Source organism: Gymnogyps californianus, chromosome 2 (assembly GCF_018139145.2).
Source record: "Gymnogyps californianus isolate 813 chromosome 2, ASM1813914v2, whole genome shotgun sequence".
Taxonomy (NCBI): Eukaryota; Metazoa; Chordata; class Aves; order Accipitriformes; family Cathartidae; genus Gymnogyps; species Gymnogyps californianus.
Window position 1 is genome coordinate 44,810,432 of NC_059472.1, and position 27,372 is coordinate 44,837,803.

The 27,372-nt window shown below is 35.2% G+C and overlaps 1 protein-coding gene across 2 annotated transcripts in view; it reads right to left on the reverse strand.

Annotated features, from left to right (window-relative positions):
* SNTG1 (syntrophin gamma 1) overlaps nt 1-27,372 on the reverse strand; it is a 161,058-nt gene that overhangs the window by 48,246 nt on the left and 85,440 nt on the right. For both annotated transcript variants that reach the window (XM_050891933.1, XM_050891932.1), the window contains exons 11-12: nt 22,979-23,017; nt 2,784-2,900 (exon numbers count right to left, since the gene is read on the reverse strand). In XM_050891933.1, coding sequence (XP_050747890.1) covers nt 2,784-2,900; nt 22,979-23,017 — 156 coding nt within the window. The remainder of the gene's footprint in view (nt 1-2,783; nt 2,901-22,978; nt 23,018-27,372) is intronic.

Sequence of the window (27,372 nt, forward strand, 5' to 3'; positions counted from 1 at the left end):
CAAGCTGAAGTCATATTGCTCCATCAGGGCAGGTAGTTACTATTGCTGCTGAAGCACAAAGCCATTCGGAGCTATATTTAAAAGCTTACTGTAGGCTCCATGCTTTGGGGGAAAATATCAGAGCTCCCCCTTCTCCCCTAGTTTTCTGCTTTTGTTTGTACTTATAGAGGGACTTCTTTTCAGGTCAAAACAAAACAAAACTCTTTCTATATAAAGATATGTGCAAAGCAAAAGCAACTGTAGAATTAAGACACTCATAAAAATTGCTTGCCCTGTTCACTTTTAATATTTTAATTTAAAAGCTTGAGTAGTGAGAGAAACAGTGTTAGCAGCTCTTTCTCAACTGAAGTCCATTCTCACTGAGATTTCCAACTATGAACTGTAAGAAAGTGAAACCCACCAAACTTGACACACTTAATAATTCTAAAGGAGAAAATGTACCAGGAAATAACAGAAAAAGAAAAAAAGTAATTTTCTTTAAAGCTTTCAAAATGCAAATAAGATACGTTAGAACTGCTCATTTATCCGAGCATGGAAAGTAGAAGTACTATTGATCAAACAGATAAAAATAGAGGCAGGGGGAGCCCGCTGATATACACTGTTTAAACACATGCTTTCCTAATGTGTTAGGCTTTGGCAGAGACCAGGGAAATACTTTCATTTGATTTTCTGGTTAAAAAGTTGGCAGCACATCTCTGTTCAGAAAACAACTTAATCCAAGGAGTTTACACTGCAAATATAATTAAAACTGTTTTTCTTCTTATAAGTACACTTTACGCATCTCATAAATAGAAGCTCTGAAACTGCGGCATTGAAAGTTTGTTCTTAATCTTTTGTAATCCCTGGAAGAGATGAACACATATACCTGCAGAATAGCAAACATAACTGTATGTGTAAAAGTCTCCATATAGGAAACAGGATTTTAGAAGTCCTTTTAAAAGGCCTAGTGCAGTCTTTGATAAGAAGATAATTTTGCTGGGCTTATAAGTGTGCAATTATTACACACATTACATGTTTTTAAGGTAGCTCTATAGGAACTCTTCCTCTGTTTGTCCTTTAAAAAGCATGTTTGTCATTGTGCTTCCCTCCTACTCCATGGAGAGAAAATATTTTTCTCTCTGTTTGAACTGTCTTTCTATTTTAGAATAGGAACCAGAATCTGGCAAAACAAAATCATGTTGTGCTTGCAGCTCAGCTGAAACAAGACCTATAAAGACTTCAAGGATCGGTGGCTTATCTCATACAGCAGCAGCTTGCCAAAATTGTCCTAACTCACATCACCCTGGTTCACAGCCCTATTACGAACATGTTCCTCCCACACCTATTAATCATCACCCATTACCTATTTACCAACCAGCAGCATATTACTCCTGGAGACGTATGATTGAAGCCTCAGTAAAGAGGCTTGTAGTTCCTTCCATAGCACTTAGAAAAGAATAATCTTCCTCTTTTGTATTGAACGGGAGCTCTCAGCATTGTTTGTGCTTCTATCCAGTGTCTAGAATGGAGGTGGCTTTATTTGACGGGCAGCAAATGCTCGAGGTAGGTCTGCCAAAGCCAGGAGAGCCGCTTTTGAATTAAGGTGCTTGGCAGCATAATCTGACATTTTAATCTGATCCTGAAAAATATCCACCAACAAAAGCCAAACTCCCATTACTAGCCATAGGAGAGCCAAACTCCTACAGCAGTGAACTAGTGCACCAACACTGAACACACAAAGTTTTCAGTTCATACTTCCTTTCTTCATGTCTTTCACATGTTCTTAAACACTTTGCTAAACAAACATGAACAGTGACTGATGAATGATGTAAAGACTTGCAAGCTGGCTTTGAACTACCTCAGGAACAGGCTGCCCAGGGAGGTGGTAGACGCCCCATCCCTGGAAACATTCAAGCTCATGTTGGACAGGGCTCTGAGCAACCTGATCTAGTTGAAGATGTCCCTGCTCATTGCAGGGGGGTTGGAATTGATGACCTTTAAAGGTCCCTTCCAACTCAAACTATGCTATGATTCTATGATTCAGGCAGGAAGGAGCTACAGCCTGGATCTGGCAACACAGGGTTTAGCAGCAGTCCGAGAGGTCACCCAATCAACAGAACAAATGAATCCACACCACTCTCCTTGCTGCCGGTATGGGACTGCTACTGGCTCCTTAGCTACTGGCTTAAACATTAGCTAGAGGATATCTCTGTTTACTGCAGTTTAGAAGTACCATAAAACGGTGAAAGTAAATTGCTGAGTATGAGACAACAGCTAAAATTTTGCCTAGTGTTGCCAGTCAGATTGCAATTAATATATTTAACCTAAACAATTTCATTTGCTTCCCTACCTTCCTTTCGGTGCTCCCAAGCAGCACAAAAGTTACATTCAGGATGAAATCTAAATACAGAGATATTGCCATTTCCACAGCACGCAAAAAGCTTTGATATTTCCCCAAATCTCAGCAGTTTGACTAGAATGATAATTCAGTGTAAAGCTAACCATCTTGCTTCAGGCTTGTTCTGCCTGCCAAAGGAAAACGAAAAGCCCCCTTTTAGCACAAGTAGATTTTTCTTGTATTTTTCTAAGTGGGGGAAAAGAAATTCTTGTTAGATACCCAATCATCTGATGAACAGCTATTTTCTATCCCTTCTATACCACATACCCTGGAACTTTTCAGTGCTGTAAGTTGCAATCCTGTTAGCTCAATGAGTGATATCTCATTGTGAAAGCCTTGTACATATTACATGAAATTATTTTATTTAATAACATTTACTCCCACTAAGGATGAGAAATATACTTACTGGAGGTGCTATAAATTTATACAGGGAAGATCCCCTCAGTGCTAGAAACTTTGGTGTGTACATTCGATCCTGAAGGGAGTCTTGTTCCCGTTCTTCTGTCCAGCCCATGTAGACTATCTGACAGCAAAATCAATAGTGTTGACAAATTCCTCAGACACTTTCTTCAAATGAATTACAAATATTTCATGCAAGTAAGTTGATGTTTGTCAAATTTTACATAGCTGCAAACTTTGAACCACTGAAACAATATGGTGTATTGCCAGTTCACTTACAATCACATACTTGTATAAAGGATGCCTGTTATGACAATCCAAAAACATCAGAACAAATATTTATTGTACTAGCAACAACACAAAAGCTAAACCACATACTCAGTGGATGTTGAAGGTCTATTATCTCATTAAAAGCTCCCTGAAGTAATTCTACATATTTGCTGACAGATCAGGTCAGAGAAATTTAATGCAAGTGAAGTGTAAGGAACCACTAGGCAGGAATACAAAATCAAGTAACTGTTGTTACACTGCAACGTAGATACAGTATCCACATACAAGTTCACAATTATGCATTAAACAAAATGATCTTACAAATTTTATTTCCAGATAATGACAAGCTTTTTTTTTTTCCCCTCTGAAAATCCGTATGTAGGAGTTTTGAACCTCTTGCTTAGGAATAGCAAATTAACAGACTGTTTTCAGACACTATTTTGAACAGACTTCATCTACAGCTAAGAAGTAACCAGAATGCTGTCGACTCTTACCACTACTTGCAGATCTTCCGACATAGATGTATGAACTAGAACTTATTCAAACCCATTTTAGGATCTAATTCCCTACCTATCCATCTATTAAGTTTGAGTAATTTAATATCAAATCCTCAAAGAGTAACAGAGTATGAGTCACCGCTATGCTAACTTCTGGAGAACATCTGAACAGGGAGTAGACACATGCAACTTCTGATTTATAACCATGCCATTAGTAATAAAATACAATTTCCAGTGTGCACTGGTACACTACTGCTATGGAAAATAGATCGACCCATATTTCATACAGTGCTGCTAATGGAATAGATCTATTTTTAAATCTCTTTGTGAAACTGATTTCTACATTAACTAGGCATGGGGCATGCTCTGTCTTAAATGTCAGTAATGAACATGTAAGGAAAACAGTTTAGGAAAAATAACTACAACCATATTAATAATCAATGAGTTAGTAAGTTTACCAATGGTATAAATGTACGTAAAATGAATGTTTGTATGCATGTTTTATCCTTCGAGATTTTGTATGTCACATACTTTTTAAAAAGCGATTTACACAAGTTTATTTCATTACTGTTGGGAAGAGGATCTTCATCAACAGTTCATGGAATACACATTAAAATAAATGGGGGGGGTGTCTGTTGTTTCTTTTTTTTTTTCCCCTGTCTTTTTTTCTATTGCATTGTATTGTAACACACTGGAAATTAATGTTTTTTTCAAATCCCCATGTATGAAATGTACATTACTACTCTCCATCACAGTTTATTAGATATTTTATGGTCTATAAACAGAGGCAGGGAGAAGGTCCATTCCTCTAACACTTACTTACAGTGAAACCTCAACATTTAATTCTTTTGCCAATAGCAAACACTAATACTGTAATATAGTTTCAGGTCCAATGAATAACATGTGTTTAAATATCTGCTGCTTTGGTGATTAAACAAGTTTATAAAACTCAAAAAGAAGACAGAGCTGTATCACAACACTCAAGAATCAAGCAGAGTGCTCAACACTATATTGTCGTGCAATAACTAAAAAGCCACGTTCTCCGAAATCTCATTCATTCCTGAATGAATAAATAGTCAGAAAAAAACCCAGCTGACAGGTACAGTAAGAGAAGTTTTAAATTATTTCAATTCAATGTTTTTTCAGATTTCCCTCATTTCTGCTGTTTCGTATGTTATCCAATGCAGGATAACATATGGATCCCCATCCCTCTGACCTGGTAGGAATTGTAGAGCTCAGTGACTGAGAGGGGCTACACAGAAGAGTAAAATTAGTATAAAAAATTGTTCTACTATGTGCAGAAGTTTGGCACATTTTCCTCTCTGTAACTGAAAGAGAATAAATGATCTCTAATTTCTAGCAATTGAGACATCTATGTTTTTAAATTAATTAAACTGAATTGATTTGGTTCTATCTTGATTTGTTTCATTAAAATCAGACATGTAGTAAGATATCATCTTGCCTGATGATATTTAATATCACTGTAGCACTGTATGTAATCTGTTTTCAGTTAGTGTTTTTCTTTTTCACATTCCTCATTTCTCTTTCTACTATTCATCAGAATAACAGGATACAGTCACTCATGCTGTGCAGTTGTATTGATATTTCACATTCGATTGCCTTAATACTAAGGCAGCCATGAGATTTAAGGCAATTGCTCCTTTAGATATTTCTCCCTTGCCTCTGTAGATCATGAGGAGAAATTAGATTGATTTTTCAGACAACCTGCTGTACCAAGGTTATATTAACAAAAAGGTATTTCTCCCTCAGACTAAACACCTACTATTAAACACACAGAACTGTTAAGCAAAGGCTGTATGATTATAATTAGGAACACTTACAAAGTTGTTTGAGTGCACATGCATATTCACGTGTGGATTAAAATAGCATGGGCTAGATTCTGGAAAACAGGGCAAAACTGAACAAACACTTGATAACTATTTTACTTATGTGTTCCTAAAGTGGTCTCAGTTTATCTAAACACACTGAACATGTGAAGTTAGAGAAAATATTGTAATATGAAGCTGAGAAACTGTTGAAAATTTTTCACTTATGAGATAAAATAGAGGCCATGTTCTTGAGACTTTTCTGTTACTGGTAAACATTTTGACTTCTAAAAAAGCTTTGACTATGAACAACTTCAAGAAAATTATTTATTTGGAAAGGGATCTTAACTTTCCAAATTAATAGTTCATGTGTATATATGTACTGAAATAGTGGATGAATACGAAATTTGACTTGTGAGTTTTGGAACATATCTTAATGCTGTACATGTGGACTTGGCCCAAAATATGGAATTTCATGAGATTGTATTTGAAAAGAAATGTTTACAACCACAGACACATGATGAATGGAAATAAATGTGAATCACAAATAGACAGTGCATAGCATGCCCCTTTATAAATTTAAAAACCAGGTTAGTTTTTTAATCTTAGAAAAGTTCTTTTGAGTCCCTATAAACTGCTGACCATTATCAACAAAGGTGGCAGTGATGGGGAAAACAGATTTTATTTGTGATAACATTCCACTTAAAAGATAATTTTTGCAGTCCTGGTTTCTAACTTACCTGAAGCAGCTCATTCTTCAAAATCAAATGGTGACACAAATTAGTTAACTTAGTGGCTGCTGGTTCAGTAACAAAGATTCAATAAGTTATTATGGTTTATGAGTTAAATCATGTACAGTTTAAAAAAATCTATATCTAAATGATAAATGAAACAGGACAGTTTCTTCAGTCAAAAATCCATAATCTCCTAATTTAGTATGTACTTACATCACATGAACATCCTAATCAAGCAAGATAAATTGCCATAAGTTGCCATATTTCATATCAGTCCAACATACTGCTAAAATGACTTAAATCGCCTTGACTTTCAGAGAGACCTATCCAGAGTTTTTACACACATTTTATTATATTTTAGGAAGAGCAGTGAGGTAAAAATACAAGAAAATTTCCCCAAAATGAAATGTAAAATGTATGTGACATTAAATGAGTGAGGTGATTCAAAGATCAGAACAGATGCACTGACAACTTTTTATCTTGGAAGTCTCATATTCATACTCACATTATGTGAAACAGTGCTGTAGGACAACAGGATATACATGGAGTCAGAAGACAAATGAATATGTCAGACAACACAGGGGAAAAATGATGAGGGATGAGGAACTCAGGTAATGCTCTCTGCCCTGGTTTTAATATCGTTTTCTCTGTATCACAGTCTCAAAATGCATTATAGTCAACTGTTAGCAGGAAAAAATAAAACCACACTAAAATGGAACAAAAAGTGTGACCGTAATGCAATCATTGGCAAAAACAGTCCTGTATTTAAAAGGTTCAGGATTTTTATGCTAAGTAAGATTTTTTTTTTCAAAGTCAACAGAAGAACTAATCATATACAATTTTGAATGAATGCTAGAAAAATTTTGCTCTACTGTACATACAGTCAAAATCTCTCCTATCCTATTTTTCAGGTTTGTGAAAAGCCTGGTAATTTTTCATAATTTTTTTTTTTTAAATTCCTCTGAATTATTTTCTATCTTCTTCACAAAGTCCACTAAAACAAGGCAGTCTGCATAAGAAAAATAATCTCAAAGAAAGAGAAGACAAATGGCAATGAAAGATTGTTTTACATATGTTTCAGATTAGATTTAAAATAATTCAAAGCCTCATTTGCTTCATTATATTTTGTGACAAATAAACATCAGTAATGGTCAGTATTTTCTAGAAAATTATGCCACGAAATTATTAACAGCAAAGGAACAGCTTTGGCAAATATCCCCTTTGACTTTTATTTCTAAACTTCAAAATTTAGACATGAACTATTTTTGGTTTGAAATCTGGATGGACATGGTCCTGGGTAACCTGCTCTAGGTGATCTTGCTTGAACAGGGGGGTTGGGCAAGATGACCTTCAGAGGTTCCTTATGACCTCAACCATACTGTAATTCTGTGAAATAAGAAAAATTATGAATGTATAAAAACAGAAAATGATTGCTTGCAAAATAGTTTCCCCCTTCAGTTCTCCTCTGTTGTATCTCCTCCTTTCTATTCTACGTGTTTTAGAGCTATCACTGACAAAGATCACCTTCTTGTTTTTGAACCACCTACCTACTAATAGATTATTCATTCTCCCAGCATTTCACTTATTATTGGAGATCATAAAATTATTATGGGAAATTATAAGACTACACATTTATTGTATCTCATATAGCTTAATTTCCTTCTGGCTAAGAACTCATGTTGTCATCTTGTTACCAGACCAAGGCTGAGTACAGGTTTTCCATTTGGTTTTGTCCTGTTCTGTTTTTTAAATGATCACACAAAAATTAAGGAAATATTTAGGGGTCTTAAAGCAAACACTACCAGAGAAAGCAGAAAATACTTCTTAGTTATGGAAGATTCTATTTCCCTTATGCTCCAGATAACTGAAAACTGATATCAACAACTGAAAACAGAGTATATTTGCTTTCTTAGCATACAATATCATAATCAGAGTGAAGACACTTGTTTAGGGTTACAAAACTTGCCTGGACCTCTGCAGACATCCGTCCAACATTAACAGCACTGCTTGAAAAACCTGCATTGCAGTTTACATTACATCCAACAGCATCTCATGAGAAATCACCTACTGAATTTACGAGCAGGCATGAGGAGGGCTGTAAATATTAATCCAGGATAAATTTCTGGGTTTTTTGAGGGTTTAAACTGATAACAGTGCAACATAGAAAGCTCAACACTCAGGTGGCAAGAAAGTAAACATCATCTATTCTAAAGCCTAGTATCTTGACTGTGTTTAGGACTTATCTTTTGATTAATGACTTTTTTTTTCCTCTTCTAAATGTACACAGTAAAAATGTAATATATTTTTAAGGCTCTAAAATATAAATGGGTCAAACAAAAAAATATTTCAGATAATCGAGCTGGAGGGCACGGCCTCTCCTTTCCGATGAACAATGTGTCACATTCATCTTTGTCACCTCAGGTTAGACTACTGAAACATGCTGAATGAAGAAAAAGATCAGAATATTACAAGTCACTAGACAGTGTCTTTCAGACTTTTGATGGTGCCACCGAGCAACCAACTGACGTATTTGTCTTTCTCAGGTACCAGTGCGAGTGAATCACTTACGGAAACATTTATTATCATTCTTAACTCACCCCAGGAGTAGTTTTCAATTAGATTTCAATGACTGGTTCCAGATATTGTTTTGATTTCCATTTTCTGTTTCTCTGAAAAGGACTGGTAAGCAGAACTTGGACAGGACTAGTGCAATTTAGGCTGTCTGGCTGTCTCTGTGAGATCATACTACTCATGTAGCTGCTTTGCTCACATCCTGAAAGCCTGCTAAATCTCTGCTTTCTGAGCTCCATCCAAAGGAGAAGGTAATGATAAAAGTGACTGACTATACAGAAAATGCAGTCAATGGGTAATAGGTTAGACTTGTTTGAAATTACTTTTAGTAATACATGTTTTGAGTTTGCATAACATTAAAATCACATTTCTATAGAATTAGATGTTTACACTTCAAAGTGCTCACAAAGCCAGAATAAAACTGCAAATACTCAGTGTATACTTAAAGCTGTCTTTTAAGTCTCTGGTCTTGCTGCTTGCAAAATAAACATATCTGACAGAAATCCCTTTTTTGGTAACAATGACTTCACAAGATCTGACTTGGAAATATTTTTATACCTTTGTAAGATTGATGTTTGAACTATTCACAAAATTAGCAGTGCAGATATATATGTAAGTATACAAAAGTCTGTTTAGACTTAAAATATTATATTTAAATACTTTATCCTCTGATGAAATGAACATCAAAATTCTATGGAATAATGCTATTCATGGCTACTGGGTGACAACTACTAGGGAACCAAATTTTTACTTTCCATTCAAATGGAAAGTAAAATAGTAATTTAAATGGCAATACTTACAAACTGATTAAAATAGCTATTAATGTTTGGAAAATCTCTTTTGCTATTTATACTGAGAAACAATTACTTTTTGTCCTATCTGATTATCAAAAGAAAAAGACTTCTGCAAGCTTAGAGTGTTCTTAAGGTTTTCACAGGGCTCTCAGAGAACACAATTACTACTTATATACTCCCAGAATAATAAATATAATCTCCAAAAATATTTTAATAAATTTAGACTAGAATTACATTGCCTTTTAGCAATTCATTCATTTTTTTAAGCAGTCAATGCATGTAACTGAAAGAAGAAAAAGTCATCAAGAGGTGAAATTTTATTTTCAAAGTACAATCAGTTTTCTGCATAAATCCACTGGTTTTCAGCTTTCATAATCCATGTTCAGTTAATGAATTGTTTTGAATGAAGAGTGTGACTGAAGAAGTAGGAGTAGTGACATGGGTTTTATTTCCTTCTTTACCAGCATCATGATTTTGCTGTGAGAAAGAAGGTCTAGGAAAGGTCAACTGGTGGTTAGGTAACTTCTTTTTATTATGAAAAAAATTGGTAAAGGTTCAAGGAAAGTTGCTAATTTCTAAGAACTCACAGCATCAAGGGAAGGACTGCACTATTACAACAAGCTAAAACACTATTTGAACCCAAGTTTCACATTCACAGAAATGCACAGAGTGAAGCAACTATTTGAGCCAATTCAAAAATAATAATATATATAATTCTTCAAAGATTAACGACTACTGCAATCAGAAGCATGATGGCAAGTGATACATGACACTGTTGGGTACGGTGTTGCCAGCATTTCTTTACAACCATTAATGGGGATGGATGTCTCTCTCAAGCAAAGTTAGCTATTGAATTTTCTTATTAAATTTCTGGACATCAGTATCTCCAGCAACTGCCAATCAGTGCATAGCAGCAAAGTTTACTAAGAGAAGGGAAATAATGAAGAAGTCTTATCTACTGGTGGATTAGTCAGAAATAACTGAAGGCCACACAGCTCTCCTACAGAATGTGAAAATCTACAGATGAGAAGTTTTGATGCATCTGCACAGTGTCTTTGGTGGATCAGTAAAGAATACTCCCTAAGGTCAGTCTAATGACCTGAATGCCATTAGGAAATCAAGCATGTATTTATGCTTATTTCATACTTCCTAGCCACATATCATCTGAGTATTCTGAAACCCATAGATTTTTCAATTTTTTTTTTTGCTTTTAAAAGGATTTTCAGTGGATTTTGAATGGCTTATGAAGACTACTTTTGAAAAAATTACAGCTGAATGGATAAAACTTGCAGCATTTTAATAAACTGGTCCCAAAGAGTATTCATCTTTCACTACAGCTAAATAGAGATAACATTATGGGTCACTCCTTTTCTCTTTCACCTGCCTTCAGAGTTTGAACTTTCAATCACAACAGCCTGAAAAATAAACTATTTTTATATATAAAAAAAAATATTCTGCAATTGAAATCCAGAGTATGTATCTTGCTAAATCTACAGAAAGAGATTTATTCACTATGTCTGTCTTGTGGCATTATGGCAAAGAAATCATGTATCAAAGCACATTTGATGTCTTTTAGTACTTAAAAAATACTGAATTGAATTATTTCTCTTGGCAAGTGATGTTACGAAATCTCCATTCTTAAAGATATTCAGAACTTGACTGGGGAAAGTCCTGAGCAACTTGATTTATGTTGGCCATTCTCTGAGCAGGATTTTGACCAGATGACCTACAACTACTCATCCAATCTAAATAATTCTGTGATTCTGTGAGTCTTTGATCTCAAAGTAGTCATATCCATCTTTGAATCTGTTTTAAAATAGTCCTGACTTACTATTCTTAGCAAACCAGCTTCAGCACTGCTTTTATTACAGTGCCACATTATTCTTCGGTGGCACACACAGTACTACATACCAAATGCAGTAGTTCACATTTCATAATCCATTTGTAGCTGTCCAGGATTTTCTAAACTCACCCATTTTGTATCTACCCTAATTTTCAGTGGGGCAGGGTATCAAACTTCTCACTGCAGACTTTCATCCTTAAAATACACTCTGGAAAGGAATTTTTAGTACAGACTGCTTGCAGGTAAGGCACCCTTGAGATTGAAGACAGTAGGACTCTTCTATTGCTCATAAGCAGCTATTGAGAAATGAAAGATTAATCCTATCATCCCTCCTCAGTTGTTAATGGGGCGGGGGGAGAGATTGGTTATGATTTGTGAAGGACCTTGATATTCTATGGAGATCGAGGAGGAAGGGAAAGAGGAGGTGAGAAGTCAGATGAGAAGAGAATGGAATTGGTAAATATCTTGAAATTACTTGAAATTCAATTGACTTTCTAAACAGAATGGAAAAGCTGGCATGTAAAGGACTAAAGTAATGATGTATAACTTGCACCCTTACACATTCTTAAAGTAAATATAAATCTTCCTAAATTAATTACTAAGAAAGAAGGAGAAGTGGGCCTACTCTGGAATGTACTTTGGATACCACTTTATGTATCAATTTTCAAACAGTGGTATCCAACTACAGCTGTGTTGAGAAAGAGAACCAGAACGCAGTCCCATTCTGAAAGACAGTAAGGTAGAGGAAACCTACTGCTAAAATACCTCCTCCAGGAGCTAAGAAAAACCTTAGGGGATGATCAGATCAAGAACATGATATTCAGTATAGTCTACATAATATTGTTTTCATGCTTCTCTTCATAACTTATTTTTTAACAAGCTGATCTTTTTTGCTTTGTTACAATAAAGCCTGTTTTAATTTGCCTGGTGTTTAGATTGAACCTAGGCTATCCTGAAGGATCTTTTGCTGGTCATATGTCAGCTGCAATGGCAGCCTACTTCAGCAGGAGGGGAAGGAGAGGCTGCCATATTATCTCACCTACCACCGTTAGGGCAGGCTTGTGGGAGCAATAGGTTGGAGTGATGAGTGACTACTGCTTCTGTTAAGCAAGCACCATAAACAGTAGGCTGTTAAACAAATAATGGGAAGCAGCGTGACTTCTGGCTATATATTTAAAGAAAGCAGTTAGAAACTGCATACTGCTGTATCTTGATCCTGCTGGACTTCAGGGGTACTCTCAGCATGCCAGTTGGATTGAATGCTTCTGGACACTCAGCACTTACACACCACCAGAGCCATCAGGTAGAGACTTGTTTTAGAGAAAGAAGCCAGATATCTGTCTGGACCTTGGTCAGAAGTTCGGGGCCACAGGATTGCCCATCTACTGCTTCAGGCCCTTTCGCCTCTCCAGACCTGCACCATTTTCCAGAATCATTCTTCATAAGTAAAGGTGGACTTTTTTTGGTTCTAAACCCAGCGTCACTGAGAGATATTCCAACAAGGAAAATGGTTTTTATTAAATAAATAAATAAATAAATAAATATTTTTTTCAGTTGTCAGCTCCTGAGAATAATTTATCTATTTGCCGCTGCTAAATTTCTATTTGCTGTGTCACAAAATAGGATGGACTTAATAAGTTTTGTTTCCCAAAATAGTAAGATTGAAAGCAAAAGTTCTCTAATGTGTTAAACATATAACAGATATTACTCACTAAACAGTGTCTCCTTACCAGGAAATATAACTGATTAAAAGGACAAAAAAGTGTCCTCATAGTATGAATTTCTAGGGGATGTTTCTGTATTTGCAATTCACTACATTTTTTAACATGTCCCATCAATTTTATTGTCAGTTTTCCTTCAGACATTTTCAGTGATTAATACTTCTTGGGGTTTTTTTCCTTCTTCATTTGTAGGTAACCCATAAATTGTCAATTGCTTTGTACTATTTTACACATCAACTATTTTCAGAAATTCAGGTAGCAACTGTATCACCAGTACCATGGACTATTATTGTGATGAAAGGGAAAAGATCAATGACCATCTATGGTCCACAGAATTCTGTTTAGCCCCTTCTCTTAGAAGTTCAAGAGACTAAATATTTTTCCTTTCACAGGGTATGATATGAAGCACCGTTCATCTGCATAGATGTAAAATAAGTGAATGACAAAAAATGAAATGCTTATTCACCTCTCCTCTTGAACTAAACTGTAATTAAAAATACTTTCTGTAAGCCTTTTGAGTCCCATGTGCTCCTTCAATAGAACATCTACAGTTAAAGTATATGCTTCATTGATTCCAATTAATATATTTAGATGATACAATTCCCTGAGGAATAATGTGTGTATAGGCTTACTGAACACCTTCATTCTAATCTACTAAAATTAACGTTATTCTTGGGAACTTTCACACTCACTTGATGCAATAAAAAAGACATTACAATAAAGCCTTGCAATGTTTTTATTTCTAGCCTCAGCCTCCAATGAAAATCCTAAAATGGCCAGACAGAACAAATTCATATCTGGTAAGCTATAGATATTAACAATTCCTGATTTAAGGTGAGGTTAGAGAAAAGAAAAAGTTTTCCCCATACTTAATCTTTCTAAGTATAACTATAAAAAAAAGATGACATATCTTTTGTGGGTATGGTGACTCAATTTCTCTCCTTTTCTTATTTCCTCTCTTTGTTACCACTTTTCAGGAACTTGTCAGATAGCAAAGAGGTACAGGACATATGCATCATTCAAGGCATCTATTTCTAAAGAAGGATGCTGAAATTTGTTTCCTGTCCTCCTGCTTTGTTGGCCTGTTTGGATAGCAGCTAAAAATCCTGTCTAACAATAAAATACATGAAAAAGATGCAATCATTTATTCTATTAGAATAAAAAATGGCCCTTTCTTGATTTAACATTTGCTACTTATGCTTCCAGTCTCAGACATCATAAATACCCAACACCCCCCCCCACCCACCACCCCCAAACTGTCTTTTCAGTTGCAGGTATCCCTTTCACTGTCCTATTTATGTTACACATCCCATTTCTTGGGTAAGTGGCAAAATATCAGATCCAAATATGTTTAGAAACTTAAAGCAGGATTTAATTATGTCATGCATATAAATAGAACACAAGGATAAAATGATGCAACAAAAGCAATCCCTTTGATTGCTATTTAAATTCAGTGGTTTCTCACTGTCTGACCTCATCACAGATACAGAATTATGCTTCTGGGAAGAACTGCAAGTATTTATCCATATTAAGGCTTTATGATAAATCACGAAGCAATGATTCCTCTGCCTAAAACTGCTGGGGGGGTTTCTGATTTGCAAGAACCCTGGATGCATACAGGCAGGGTCAGGTTCATTAAGAAATGTTAAGATCATATTGTTGCAAAAAATAGCAGCTGAAGGGAAAGCCCTTATTATGGCAACCCAGCAATTACAGCACTCGCAAAGTCAGTGTGTCAAACCTGTATTTTTCATCTTCTAACCTAACCATCAAGCTAAAAGCTGAGGTATACAGCTCCTGTTGAAGCTATGACACTATGCAGAAAGATGTGCAAGACCTGTGGGATCAGAAAGAGTCTGATTTCACACCTGAGAGGAGCGTAAAGCAAGGTGAAAGATCTGGTAAGAACACCTTAATCTGGAAAGCAGTAGATCGAGCTGTCCACTTACCAGTTTAATACTTTTAAGCCATGACTGTCACCCAAAAATAGGCATAAACATTTTATTTCGTAAAGTATATGTATTTATTTATTTATCCATTTATCTATCTATATATTTATTTAGAGCACTAACTTCCATTAATTTCTTAGAAAGAGTCTTTGTGGAAGCATTCAGAGCTTTGAACCTGACATGAATGAAGCTTTGACTCAGACCTCTAAGCCACAAAGAGAGAAGGGCTATCAGACTTGTCCTTGTGAGCTGCCCGAGGTAGTGCTACACCCCAGCTGTTTTGGATCTTATCCCAATGGTTCTCTGTTCTTCAGGAACCAAATGGGTAACAGCTAGGCATCACATCACTTCCCTGCAGACTCCTAAGTCCTCTCTGTAATCTACCCTTGAAATGTCACTAAAATACGTACAATATCTAGCAACTCTTCTTCCAGAACCAGAAAATAAGTAACATTTGTTTATCTGTTTATCGATTTAGGATTCCACTTAATAACACCTAGTTGCGGAACATGTCTTTTTATTTCACTCAATTTTAAATGTCTACAATAGAGCAAGGCATTTAGACTCCCCTCGTTCACCTGCCCTATTTAAACCTTTAGTGGAGAATACAGTACATTCATCCCTGTATTGACTAAAATCTGAACACAGACCTAACACGTATCTGGTCACTAAATCTGGTCAGGCAAAACCTACCCTTACTGAAAGCAATTTTCAGGGAGTGACATTAATATTGCAGAGAAAAAATTAACTAACTAATACTTGTTATACTAACGAGTTAGTATTAGGAAAAAAACATGAGAAGATAAATGAGAAAAATATGTAAATGAGGATGAAATCTATACTTGAGGCAAAATTGAATTTGCTGGACATGCAGAAATGATTTGATACACAGCTTGAGACTTATAGTTTGAGATTTAAATAAGAACTTAGTCTAATCACTCTTTTCTATCATCTAAATTTCCAGTGGGTGTCCAAATTACTTCCATCCTCTCATGAGCTATAGGGTATGCAGCCCTAGGATATAAGTGATGCTATCCAATAACTGCATCAAGTGACTCACAACATGAATGTTATCTAGCTCATTGGGTAACCCACTATCTTCAGGAAGCAGTGTGACCTTCCTTTCAAAAGTCAACATGGTTTCCTCAGCCTAAATTCTCAAACAATCTATGGTGTGTATTGCCCTTATAAAACTTTTTTATGTCCTGAAGTTCAAAAGCTACTCTGGACTACAATGTAAAGGGAAGAAAAATCTTTTATTGGCCACAGGAAGCATAGTTTTTACAAAAGAGAGTGCCTCAGAAGCATCTAAAACAATTAAAGAAACTGCTCAGTGAAAAATATTTCATGTCAACCAAACAAACATATTTAGATAGATAGATAGATATTCCTTTTATTTTACAGAAAGCTCAATACAGTATTAATAAGCAATATAAGCCTTTCAAGGGTTTATGTTATGGAGTAATAATCCATGCCGAGTGCCATAGATGGCTGACAATACAATGTGGGGAATTAGCACAGCATAATTTACACCCTATTGTGCACTTCTGCTTAATTTAACAGCAAGAACTCAGATCCCCCTGTGTGTTTCTATAAACATTTAACAATAGAAGCTTCATTCTAGAGATTTTCCTTCAAAATAAACCTGATCAAATCCTTACTGTGACAACAGATGGTGATAGAGCAGATGTACCATAGGACCTGAAAGTTCAATAACTGTCAGTCAAGAGCTTCAGAATGACTACTGTGAGGAACTACAGTAATGGCATATTGAAAAATAATTAATTCAGCAGTCATGCAAAATCAGGAAGGGAAAAAAAATTTTAAAAGGCAACAATACACCTAAGGAGAGGGAACAAAACCACTGTCCTTAATGTACTTCTAGAGTAATTACTTGATTTATTTTGAGGACTTGTCACCTTTCAGTAGAACACACTGTTTAATCATTCCACTTTAAAAATATTAATACAATAGCAATGTCATCTTGAAGGTTATTATTCTGCAATTAAAAAAAAAAAAGGCATGTGCTGTGTTTCATACAGATGTTGATCACTAGAACAGATGTTGTCCTATCAGTCCACCTGAGCAATGCAATTCACCTTTTTAAGTGTAATAGAGATGCAACACATCTGCAGCAAAGGACACTAGCTTGAGTGACAGGCAAGCCAGCCACCGTGACATTTGCGTGTATTCACATTTATACAGCATTTGTAAGTTAGGTTTTATTAAATAAACTCACTAAGCTGAATTTTTAGAAGTGATTTTAAATGAGATTGTTCTAACTGCATAACTTTAACCAAGCTTAACAGCAGCCTATTAAGCCAGAATATGAAGTGATATTACATAGCTGATCTAGTACAACTGCATGGAGTTGTTTTTATTAGATTATATCAAAAGCAAGAGAAAATGGGCATATCCATGTATATTTGTCAACGTCATCAAGAACGTAAATATGCCTGCAAAACACTGGGATTCATGACAACTGAGTGCTGCGGAATCTGACATGCACAATTATAGCCCAGTTTCTTGCCTTAGTGTGGCATCAGTTCTTTATGCCATGATGTTGTTTTAAAACTGAGTTAAACACAGCTGTGGAAATGGAAACACTCTCTGTCTCATTCTCATATAATTCTCATTACAAACTGTTAACTTTGAACAGGACAGCTACCAATTCTTTTCCCATAAATGCAGGAAAATTCTAGAGGGAAAGATTCTTCTTAAAAATTAAAATTAAAATTATTTAACGGAATATCTTATCTTCTGTAGAGACAAGATAAATCTTTCAAAAATGCTCATGCTGCCTGTGGATAGAAGAGAAATAGTGTTCAACTTAAAGGATTATAGCATTCTTCCCCATTATCCTTTTTTTGTGAATTCAGCATTGATGAAAGGTGGAGGGTTATACCCTTTGAATTCATCTTAACACAGATGAGACATATAGCATGGAAAAAGAAGTTTTAAATACACTGCTCTGCCAAGATATTCTAATCTCTGTTTCATGTGAAACCTTGAGGCTCAACTTTTGTCTGTGTAGTAGAGAAGCAAGAGGCTATTTATTGCATTTGTGAACATGTATGTGAACACAGCCATAATCCAATAAAATGGAAAATCAGCTCCCCGGGTTTGCCAGGTACTGAATCTGCTTTGTACCGCTAGCTTGTTCAGTAAAATAAGTTAAAAGTGCAATCAGAAAGTTATGACTTTCCCAACCGCAACTTATAAACATTGTAGTTACTTGTACATGTAGGGACAGGAGGAGGTGAACTGAAGGGCAGACTAAGATTTAGATCTAAACCTTGAATTCCACTGCATACCTAAACCAGATGTAACCAATTCATCCTCCTGGCATGGCAATCAGTAAATGCCAAATCCCAATAAAACCCAAATAGCAAATGAGGGTTATAATGTGTCGTAAAATCTCCAGTAGCTGGAGCCAATACATTTGGTTTCCCACCCTGAGAAGGATCAGAAGATTTTGTAAGAAAGACTATCTAATGCTGATTTCCCTAGATGCTATCAATTCGATTTTCAGCTGAGATCAGAACATTTGCAAACTCATGGTGGCTCACGTAAAGACTGGGAATTGAAAAGGAATGGGCAGGGCTTGTCCTCAATACACCACCACAGTTTATTGAGGTAGGGTGTTATTTTCCTGTCGTTTGGAGCTGACATTTGCTGTAATCAGTGCAACAGCTGAACAGCAGTGGAGTTCCAAGAAAAGGAAACATGCCTGTGTTTCCTCTCCCATCTTGGCTGATCAAATAGAGAAGTCTCTGGCTGAAACCTTGAAATATTCTATTCTTCATGCCTCTCTGCTATGAGGTCTTTATCGTTTTTCCTCTGGAATTATGGAAATTTTGTCTACCACACAGTATTATTTTTAGTGCATATTTAAAATACGCATTATGTTTTCAGTACCAAATTATTTAAATTTTTTTTCTCAACTACTTGCTGATATTCTTTTAGATGGTACTACATGTAGCCTGTGCATATAGTACCAATATAGAAAACACAACCAATATTCTCATTTTTTACCACCTTCAAGTGTTCTTTTAATCATTGTCAGCTCAGAAAGGGGAAACTTTATTTCCCTCTTCTCCCACAATCTTCTTCAACAATATTTTGTCTGTGTGGTCCTCTTCCAGCATTTTTCGCATCATCTTTCTACCACTATTAAATGTAGTAACACCATTCTCAGAACTTCTTATTGCTTCATGCTGTCCATATAATTATTACTTTCTTATCAATACTCATCATCTTTGAACTTTTAATTTCCAATAAATGTATCTTATCTTTCTAATAATTTTCCAGACAAATCTACTTTCACAACTACTGCCTTAAAGGAAAGGTGCTACATTATGTGCAGTCAACAAGTCTTTTCTAATCACTTTTTCTCTTCTCTTTTTAACTTATTGCAACATTGAGACATTTGGATAACACTGTCAGTGTTACAGTAGCTTCACACCTATATAGGTTCATTTGTTTCCTTATTGTAATGCTAATGGATCTGTCTGTGCCAATATTTTCTTCTCCAAATCAAGAATAAATTCATAAAGGAATTCCAACTGGATTGATTCCTTGACTCTAGTTTGACAACTGCCTTCCCCCCTTTACCTTTAACAACTAATTAAAATCCACATATATATACAGATACTTATATACATATTAATTTTATTTATATATGCATATGCACATATATATATAAAAATTCTAAGTGAAAATAACTTTCAATTACCCTGCTAGTGCTCATAAAAAAAACCATAGGTATTTGTTAAGTGAAATTAAGTATCCTTTTTTTTTTTTTAAGCATTATAGGATGAAGACAGCAGTCAAAAGATTAACTTGCAATGTTGCCACTGTTGATGGAAAATTCTATGGAAAATTTTGCTTAGACAGACAAAGGTGTAAAATCAAAACCTTCACATGCATTTCTGATACTAGTAATATCTAAGTGTGAGAAAGATATTAATCCCCTTAGTAACTGGATATTTAGCAAAAGGAGGATATTTGAGAGAAAAGGTTAAATACTGAAATTTATTGGTATCTATCAGGAATCTTTTAGATATACGGGAAAGAAATGTAAAATATACTGTACAAATTTTGTCACTGAGGGAGAACTGAAAAGCCACATGATCATACAAACCTTTTCCACCTGTATTGATTAAAGATAGTACTCTAAAAATTCTTAGTCAATAGACGTTTTTCAGTAAACTGACTTTGAAAACGTTTCGTTATAGGTGCTTAGAAACTGTCAAAGTTTGTCTTATTACTGCTTTATATTGAACAAGATGCATAGGGCATACAATAAGACATAGAAGCATTTCCATCCTAAACAGATAATGCTTGTAGTTTGGACTAATCATTTTAGGCAAAATATATTGTAAGAAAAAATCTAGAAGTAAAATCCCAATCAGATCGGTTTCAGAGTTCAAGTTCATGATGTGCTTGCAGAAAGAAGTTAAAACTAGCTATTCAACCTCTTAGAAAAAACGTATTTTATTCAAATAAATGTCAAGATGACAAAAGTATTGAAGATGATAATTTAATATTCAGATAAATAATGATGTGTTATTGTAACAAGTAAAAAGGTCTGTTCCTTCCCTGGATATCATGTTAATGTCTGCTGCATATCAGAAGACAGAAATTAACCTTACATCCATGTAGTCTTTTCTGACTCTTCTCAGAAATACCTTATTTAACTTAAATTAGGTGATATTTCCTAGCTCCTTCTACAATAAAAACCCACAACCCTCTTTACATAAGGTAAACCCAAAAGGGAGTCTGCTTTTGAAATTAATGTTCCCTAAAATTTCAAGACATCCACAGATCAATAAACCTTTTTCTTTTCCAGTATTTGATGGGCGGTGAGACCTTATCAAATCGGCCTCTCTTTTCAGTTCGATCTCTTGGCTGACTTTCTTGAAATGGTCCATGGTAATTCCTTTGGAATATAGTGATTGATGCTGATGAGAGAAAAATGCATTAACTACAGGCTGCCCTAACAGATAACATGATCAACAAGCTATTCAAGCCAAGAAAGTTATTTTTGCTTTCCACTGGATTCCTAATGAAGAGGAAAATGCCTTACTGACCACAGATGCCAAGAGTTCCAAAACAGCAGAGATCACTGAATTAATATGTTAGCTTGGTGGGACATTATAGCTGTTGTTTAAATTTTTTTTGTCTTTTTTTACAGTAATAAAAGCAAAGAGATAAGTTCAGAGTAAATCATAAGAGTGAAAATGGAGCTAGTTAACTATTTTTTTTTTTTACTAAGCATTTTGTCCTTCCTTCTTTTGAGACAGGAGCATTTCTTTGCCACTGCCAGCAACTGATGTTATAGAAACTGTTCTGAAAATGCCCAGATGGAAGTGTTCCCTTCAATTGCTGAATGTGACAAACCACTTCCTTTCTGTGACTTCAGGAGGCAAGAGTGAGATAAAAGTATCTTAAAATCTGAGTAATTGTAGTGCAGACGAAGAATTCAGAATCAAGGGCAAATGAAAATGTAACTAATTGTTTATTATGTTTTATTTATTCTAACTTCATTTATACATATCCATATAGTTACTACTATTCTTATTCTTCTTATTGTTATTATTGTCATTCATTTAGTATGATTTGTGGACCTTCTCATGAAGAAAGCACCCAACAAAATAGTAATATACCCCTCCCTTGTGGGTTACACTCAGCACAATTCCATATTAATGATTCCATAATAAAGTTGGACCAGAGACAGGGAATTGAGAAGTATGTTGACTGGCTGAAGACGTGGTGTAAGGGAGGTGAAAGCACTTTTCTTCCTCAAATCTGTCCTCTTGAAGTTTACAGCTCAGTCCTATACACATTTCTCTCCTTCTACAAGGAAGTAATTTGTTCCTTCTGATGAATCAGATTTCTCTGTTTCCCTTTATTACAAGTTTCTTAAAAAGAAACCCCCATTATGTAATAGTTGTCATACACAACACATGCATACTTAATTAACTGGTTTAATTTACCAGAAACGTACTCTGTGATAAGTAGCCCACCACAAAATGGTCACGTTTTCACCTGTTGTGCTGTATCACAGAACAATTAATGGCATTACTGTAGTATGGGAACAGACTATGTTCCAAATGAATCTTTGATCACTTTACAGTGTACTGAGCTTTACCCTGAATATTTTTATTCATGCTTTGTTTACACAGTTTTCTAAAATATATGCTGATCCTTTTGAGGAGGTGTGGCTGTTGTCCACTCTTACTACGGTCTCTGGCAACTAGAACCTCAGAATTTCAGCCTTTAACTTCGAGCTGCCTGTAGGTTTGCTTCTTCAAAAAAAAAAAAAAATTGTGGAAAGAACAGATTTCTCAAGACATACAGCTCTATCCCTTTGTCCCATGGATCCAATCACATGATACACAGCTGCAGAAAAGAGCAGCAATTGCGCTCATGATGCATTTTGCAAGAAACCATGTCTATTCAAAGAATCTTACTCCCTTTTTTTAATACATTGCAGCGCCTTCCAGTAATATGAGACTGCCAATGGATGACCTTGGAGACAGTCAGATGATTCAGTTTGTTCCAAATTCTGCTACCGGCCTGCTCCATAACCTTGCGTAAATATTATTTTTTTATGCCTTCATTTGGACAATAAAATTCATACATTTTTAGAATTTTAGAACATTGATGGATACTGGCTAATTCTGTAAAGCATAACAATCCCATTCCCCCTTTTATAGTAAAATGGGTAAGATGCAATCTGAAGAAAACTTATATATATATATATATGCATTAAACAGGTTAATTTGAAAAGATTAGGAATGATCTTACTTTGACCAAACAGTCCAGTTCCCTTTGACTTTAGGAAAAAAATACCTATTTTGAGGCAGCAAGGTACTCTCTAAAGAAAATCTACTGAGAATTCTTGAGCTAGAATAATGCACAGCTACCACACAATTAAATACAGTTGAAATGAGAACTATAAATGAAGCAACCCCAAATTTTCTTTTTCTTACCTGCTGGTTTACGGGAAAATTCCTGTTGATTTTTTTTATCTGTAAAAATGAATAAAGAAATAGATTAATACTGAGTCATTAGAAAAAAACCAAAAGACTGGATTTTAGAGACATATATCAGACACTCCCTTCCAAATTATATATGTTTAAAAAAAAAAAAAAAAAAGAAAATCTCCTGCAGTAAAGGGACTGAAATCTTTGACAAGCTCATGTGAATAATGGGACATTTCTACGGTCACTGTGTGGTTCATTCTGCTGTTCAGAATACAGGAAAGAAGAATACATGCAAAATTATTTCTGAATTCTACAACATCACGTCTTTTGCTTTTTTCTGATTAGAATCTGTAACATAAAATAGAGTATTTAACTATATAAGTAATTCAGAACAACTTACTGCCATCCACCAAAGTCATCAAGCTTTATGCAAATTCCTTTCCTTAAAGAATGATGGAAAACTGGGCTGTAATAGCCTTTGAAACATCCCTTACTCTACCCTTGTATCCTAGGTGCAATATTAAGTGTGTAAAATCAGCTTTGATAATTGTTCAAGTTGTTTTTTCTTAAAACTTTCAACAATACCTCTAGGTAAAAACTAAAGAGAAAACCAGTCTGAGACACCTGATTCATGAGGAGTTTGTATTTAGCCCTGCAGATCATTGACTCCATCTAAATAAACATTGCCAGCTTTCTGACACAAAAGCGTCCAATACAAGGAGAATTAAGTGTGGAACATACCCATTCCTGCCAGTAGTAGAACAAAAATGTTCTTTTTTATTTTAATCATAGGCCTGAAAGCTTTTGAGCAAACTTAGTAAATCTACCATGTGCATTCATGACAGATACTTAATACCTAGAATTTATTTTTTGCTCTCTTATGTTAACTCTTCACAATTGTTTTTGTAGCTATGGGTAAATGAGTAAAACACATCTTTAAATTAAAGCCATTGTCAACTAGGAATCAATTATACAGCTCTGAAAGCCCTGAAACCACAGTGTAACATTTATACTGCTTCAACTAAAGGTATGATATCTTTTTAGAAGAAAAGAAGAATCACCACTGAATTTCCTCCAGTGTTTACAATATCATCTCTAAACAACTATATGCAGAGATGTGAGTGGCACTGTGTTTTGCAGACTTTAAAAACAGACTTTGCTGCAGTGGTAACCTCTGCATTCTTCATGCAAATACTGAGCAAGTCTGTAAGTCTGTCACTGACATCCCACAGTTTCACTATCAAAGGATAAGAGTCACTGTCAAGAACATGCTGACAAGCAATTTCAGTTGGTTTTCAAATATATCCTGAATTAAAAGTGTCAGAAGAACATTTCCACCCTCCCTTCTTGCAGGTACCTCAGCTTCAGTTTCCTCCTTTCTTCAATGTAAGTTAAGGGGAAGCATTAGACGAGCTAGGACATTTGGTGGACAAAGTATTAAAATAAAATGAATCCACACTTTATAAGATACCAACTATCTTACACGATTTCTTAAAAGAAAAGGTGGATGAAAACCACAGGTTTTTGACAGAAAAACAGAGATTTCAAGACTTCTGGGATTTATTCCTAAATCTGACATGAAATACTTCAGCATGATAAATCCTGGTTTGTGTTAGTAGGTGCTATTAAAATCCTTGTCAAAACTGTGTATTTCCTTCCAGTTTAAGCAAAGACTACAGACAATACTGTGAAAAATTTAAGTTACGAAAGAACATTGTCAAGAAAAACAGATTTTACTGTTCTAAACAAAATACTGAAAATATCTCTTTAGGGGCAAGTTACAGTTACGTATTAAATACTTTGATAGTATTTTTGTTTATTTCATATATAGAGATTAAATTTTTCAACAGAAATAAAGTATATTAGGAGCCTTGTGTACTTTTAAATGCTGCTGGGAAATGTAAATGCATGATCCAAACATAATTTTCTCATTCACAAATTTCCAGCTAATTTTTTAAAGTACGATGTAAGCACGTACATTGCATAGTTGTTTTAACTGTTGTTACTTTGACGAATTAAAACAATCATGTTTATCTTTCAGGTAATATGGTGATGATTTCTTGAAATGTATTAATTTTAATTACATTATAGTTTGCAAACTGCATTATAGATGTTCAGTTCTACCTGGAACTAAAAATTGTTAAGTTTGATTAGTTTTAGGAACACCCTAAATGTGTATCATTCACATGCATAAATATTGGACGTTACATAAAAACCAAAAAGTTCTACAATTAGGTAGCAGAAGTCACTGATCTTTAAGATTATGAGATATACTCTCTTGAGAATAAGGAAAGAAAAACATTAGCCAACATTGTTCTTCCCAGCATGTTAAAAAATACACTAAAATTTAATCTACAGATGATCTAGATCCACCAATCCTTAAGAATCAAAATCTAAATGTAAATATTTTTCACAAATGAAAAGAGAAAAAAATATCTTCTGTTACCTGATAGATATGCTAAAAGAGAAATGTTCCTTCAGTCTTCCATAACGTTACTGAACTCATTGTGATACTATTATTTATTAAACACCATCACAGCACACAACACTATGTAACTGATGCAAATGAATAATGTTTGTTTTCATCAGAGGACACCAGTACAATATACTGTAAACATATATGCACGTAATATTTTTAAATAAAACACCCTGACAGATACTACACTAAGAAAGAAAGGCAGGCGCTCTGAGAACATTCTTTAGAAAGATGTGTTTATCCAGAGCAATAAAAAATCAGGAGTGGCACAAAAGGAGAAAAAAGGAGAAGCTAGTAAACAAGTTCTGTTCTGAAGGCAAAGATACAGGAAGCATTATGAAAGTTGAATTGAAGCTAGCAAGAACTACCTGCTTCTACTTCATGTTCAAAAAACAGGTGCTGAGGGGTGAAATTCTATTCTGGTTCAACTTCCATGAATGCAGATTAGGAAAAAAAATCTAAGAACACTGTAGAAAAAGTAGTTTGGGATTTGGTGATCACCTAAACATGGAAGGAGGAAGAAGGCATCAAAAATAAGGTCTCTGCAGTATATTGCATCTGACTAGTAAATAGGCAAGTGATGCTGCCTACAGGACCAATAATGGAAGAACAGATTTTAGTGGAAGCTATGACAGAAGAATGGTTTGAAGCATAATTGATTGTGATAAGGGTACAAACATATATGACTAGATACGTTCCAAAAATTCAGCTGGCCAAATATGTTAGGAGATCATAGCCATGAAGAATATTGGACAGGGAGATGATATGAAGTGAGACATAGAGAAGAATGCACCATGGCCAAATTCAGTTAATTTTGTGTACTAGATGTTGCCACCACAGATGGATAGTTTTCACAGTGATGGCTGTGCCCGCTCTGCAGAAGAAACAAATAAGAACATGGAACACATCACTCCTTAGCAGGGTGAGCAGATGAGCAGGCTTTGGCTTCAGGTGTGCACAACGATTGCAACTTTTTGTTTTTAATTTAATTTTATTTTATTTAATAGTTTTCATGCCAGAGAAGCAGTAATCCAGAAGAATACCCTTCCATACTATTATCTTTTTCTGTGAATTGTACCCTATTATTGTTGCCCTCTGCTGGAATGCAGCTGATGAAGCTCACAAAAACTGGGTTTTAAACTTTCACATCTGGTTGAAACTGAACTGAATTGTTCAGTCCTCTGAGAGATACTATTTCAGACTTTCTTTGAGCAAATAGCACTGCAATAACTATTTTCAGTTTGCATAACAGGATTTTAAAATGTAATCTCAAAACTGCTATTTATTAGGGGTTTGTTTGACCTTTTTTATCTATTTGTTTTAATGAAATTTGCTATTCCAATGTAATCAAAGGATCCTCATGAGATGATGAGGAAATGTGCCTTTCAATGAGCACATACCACCCTAAGGACTCTTAAGGGCAGTATGATCTAGAGATAAGGGCACTGATTCCAGGTTTTTCCAATTCTTAAAAATTTAAATAGAAGCAATCATATGTTTGAAAACTCTATGTGTCCCATGCTTGCTTTAATCCTATTTCCTGAAAAACTGTATTGTAAATGAGAGGCTCACAGTTCTAATGTGATACTGGGAAAGATGATTAATGACAGTGTGAGTCTCAGGTATCACAACTGGTCCTCTGCAAGAAGCAATAATATAGCAAGTGTTAGTTGTCAGGACAGAATGCTTGACGGAGACCATTCCCTCGGAGTACCTACAGGAACAGCCAAGACTGAAGGGCAACATTTGGAATGAGTGGGCACCAGCTCCTGCCCAGTATTTTGTTGACTGAGACAGTAGATCGGATTCTCCCACACTTTCACGTATGACTTAATCTACCATTTTCTTGCAGCCTGTAGATGTCATGTAACTTTGCAGGTCTCCTTCCCTATCAGAAGTTTTCCAATTAAAAAAGAATCCTTTA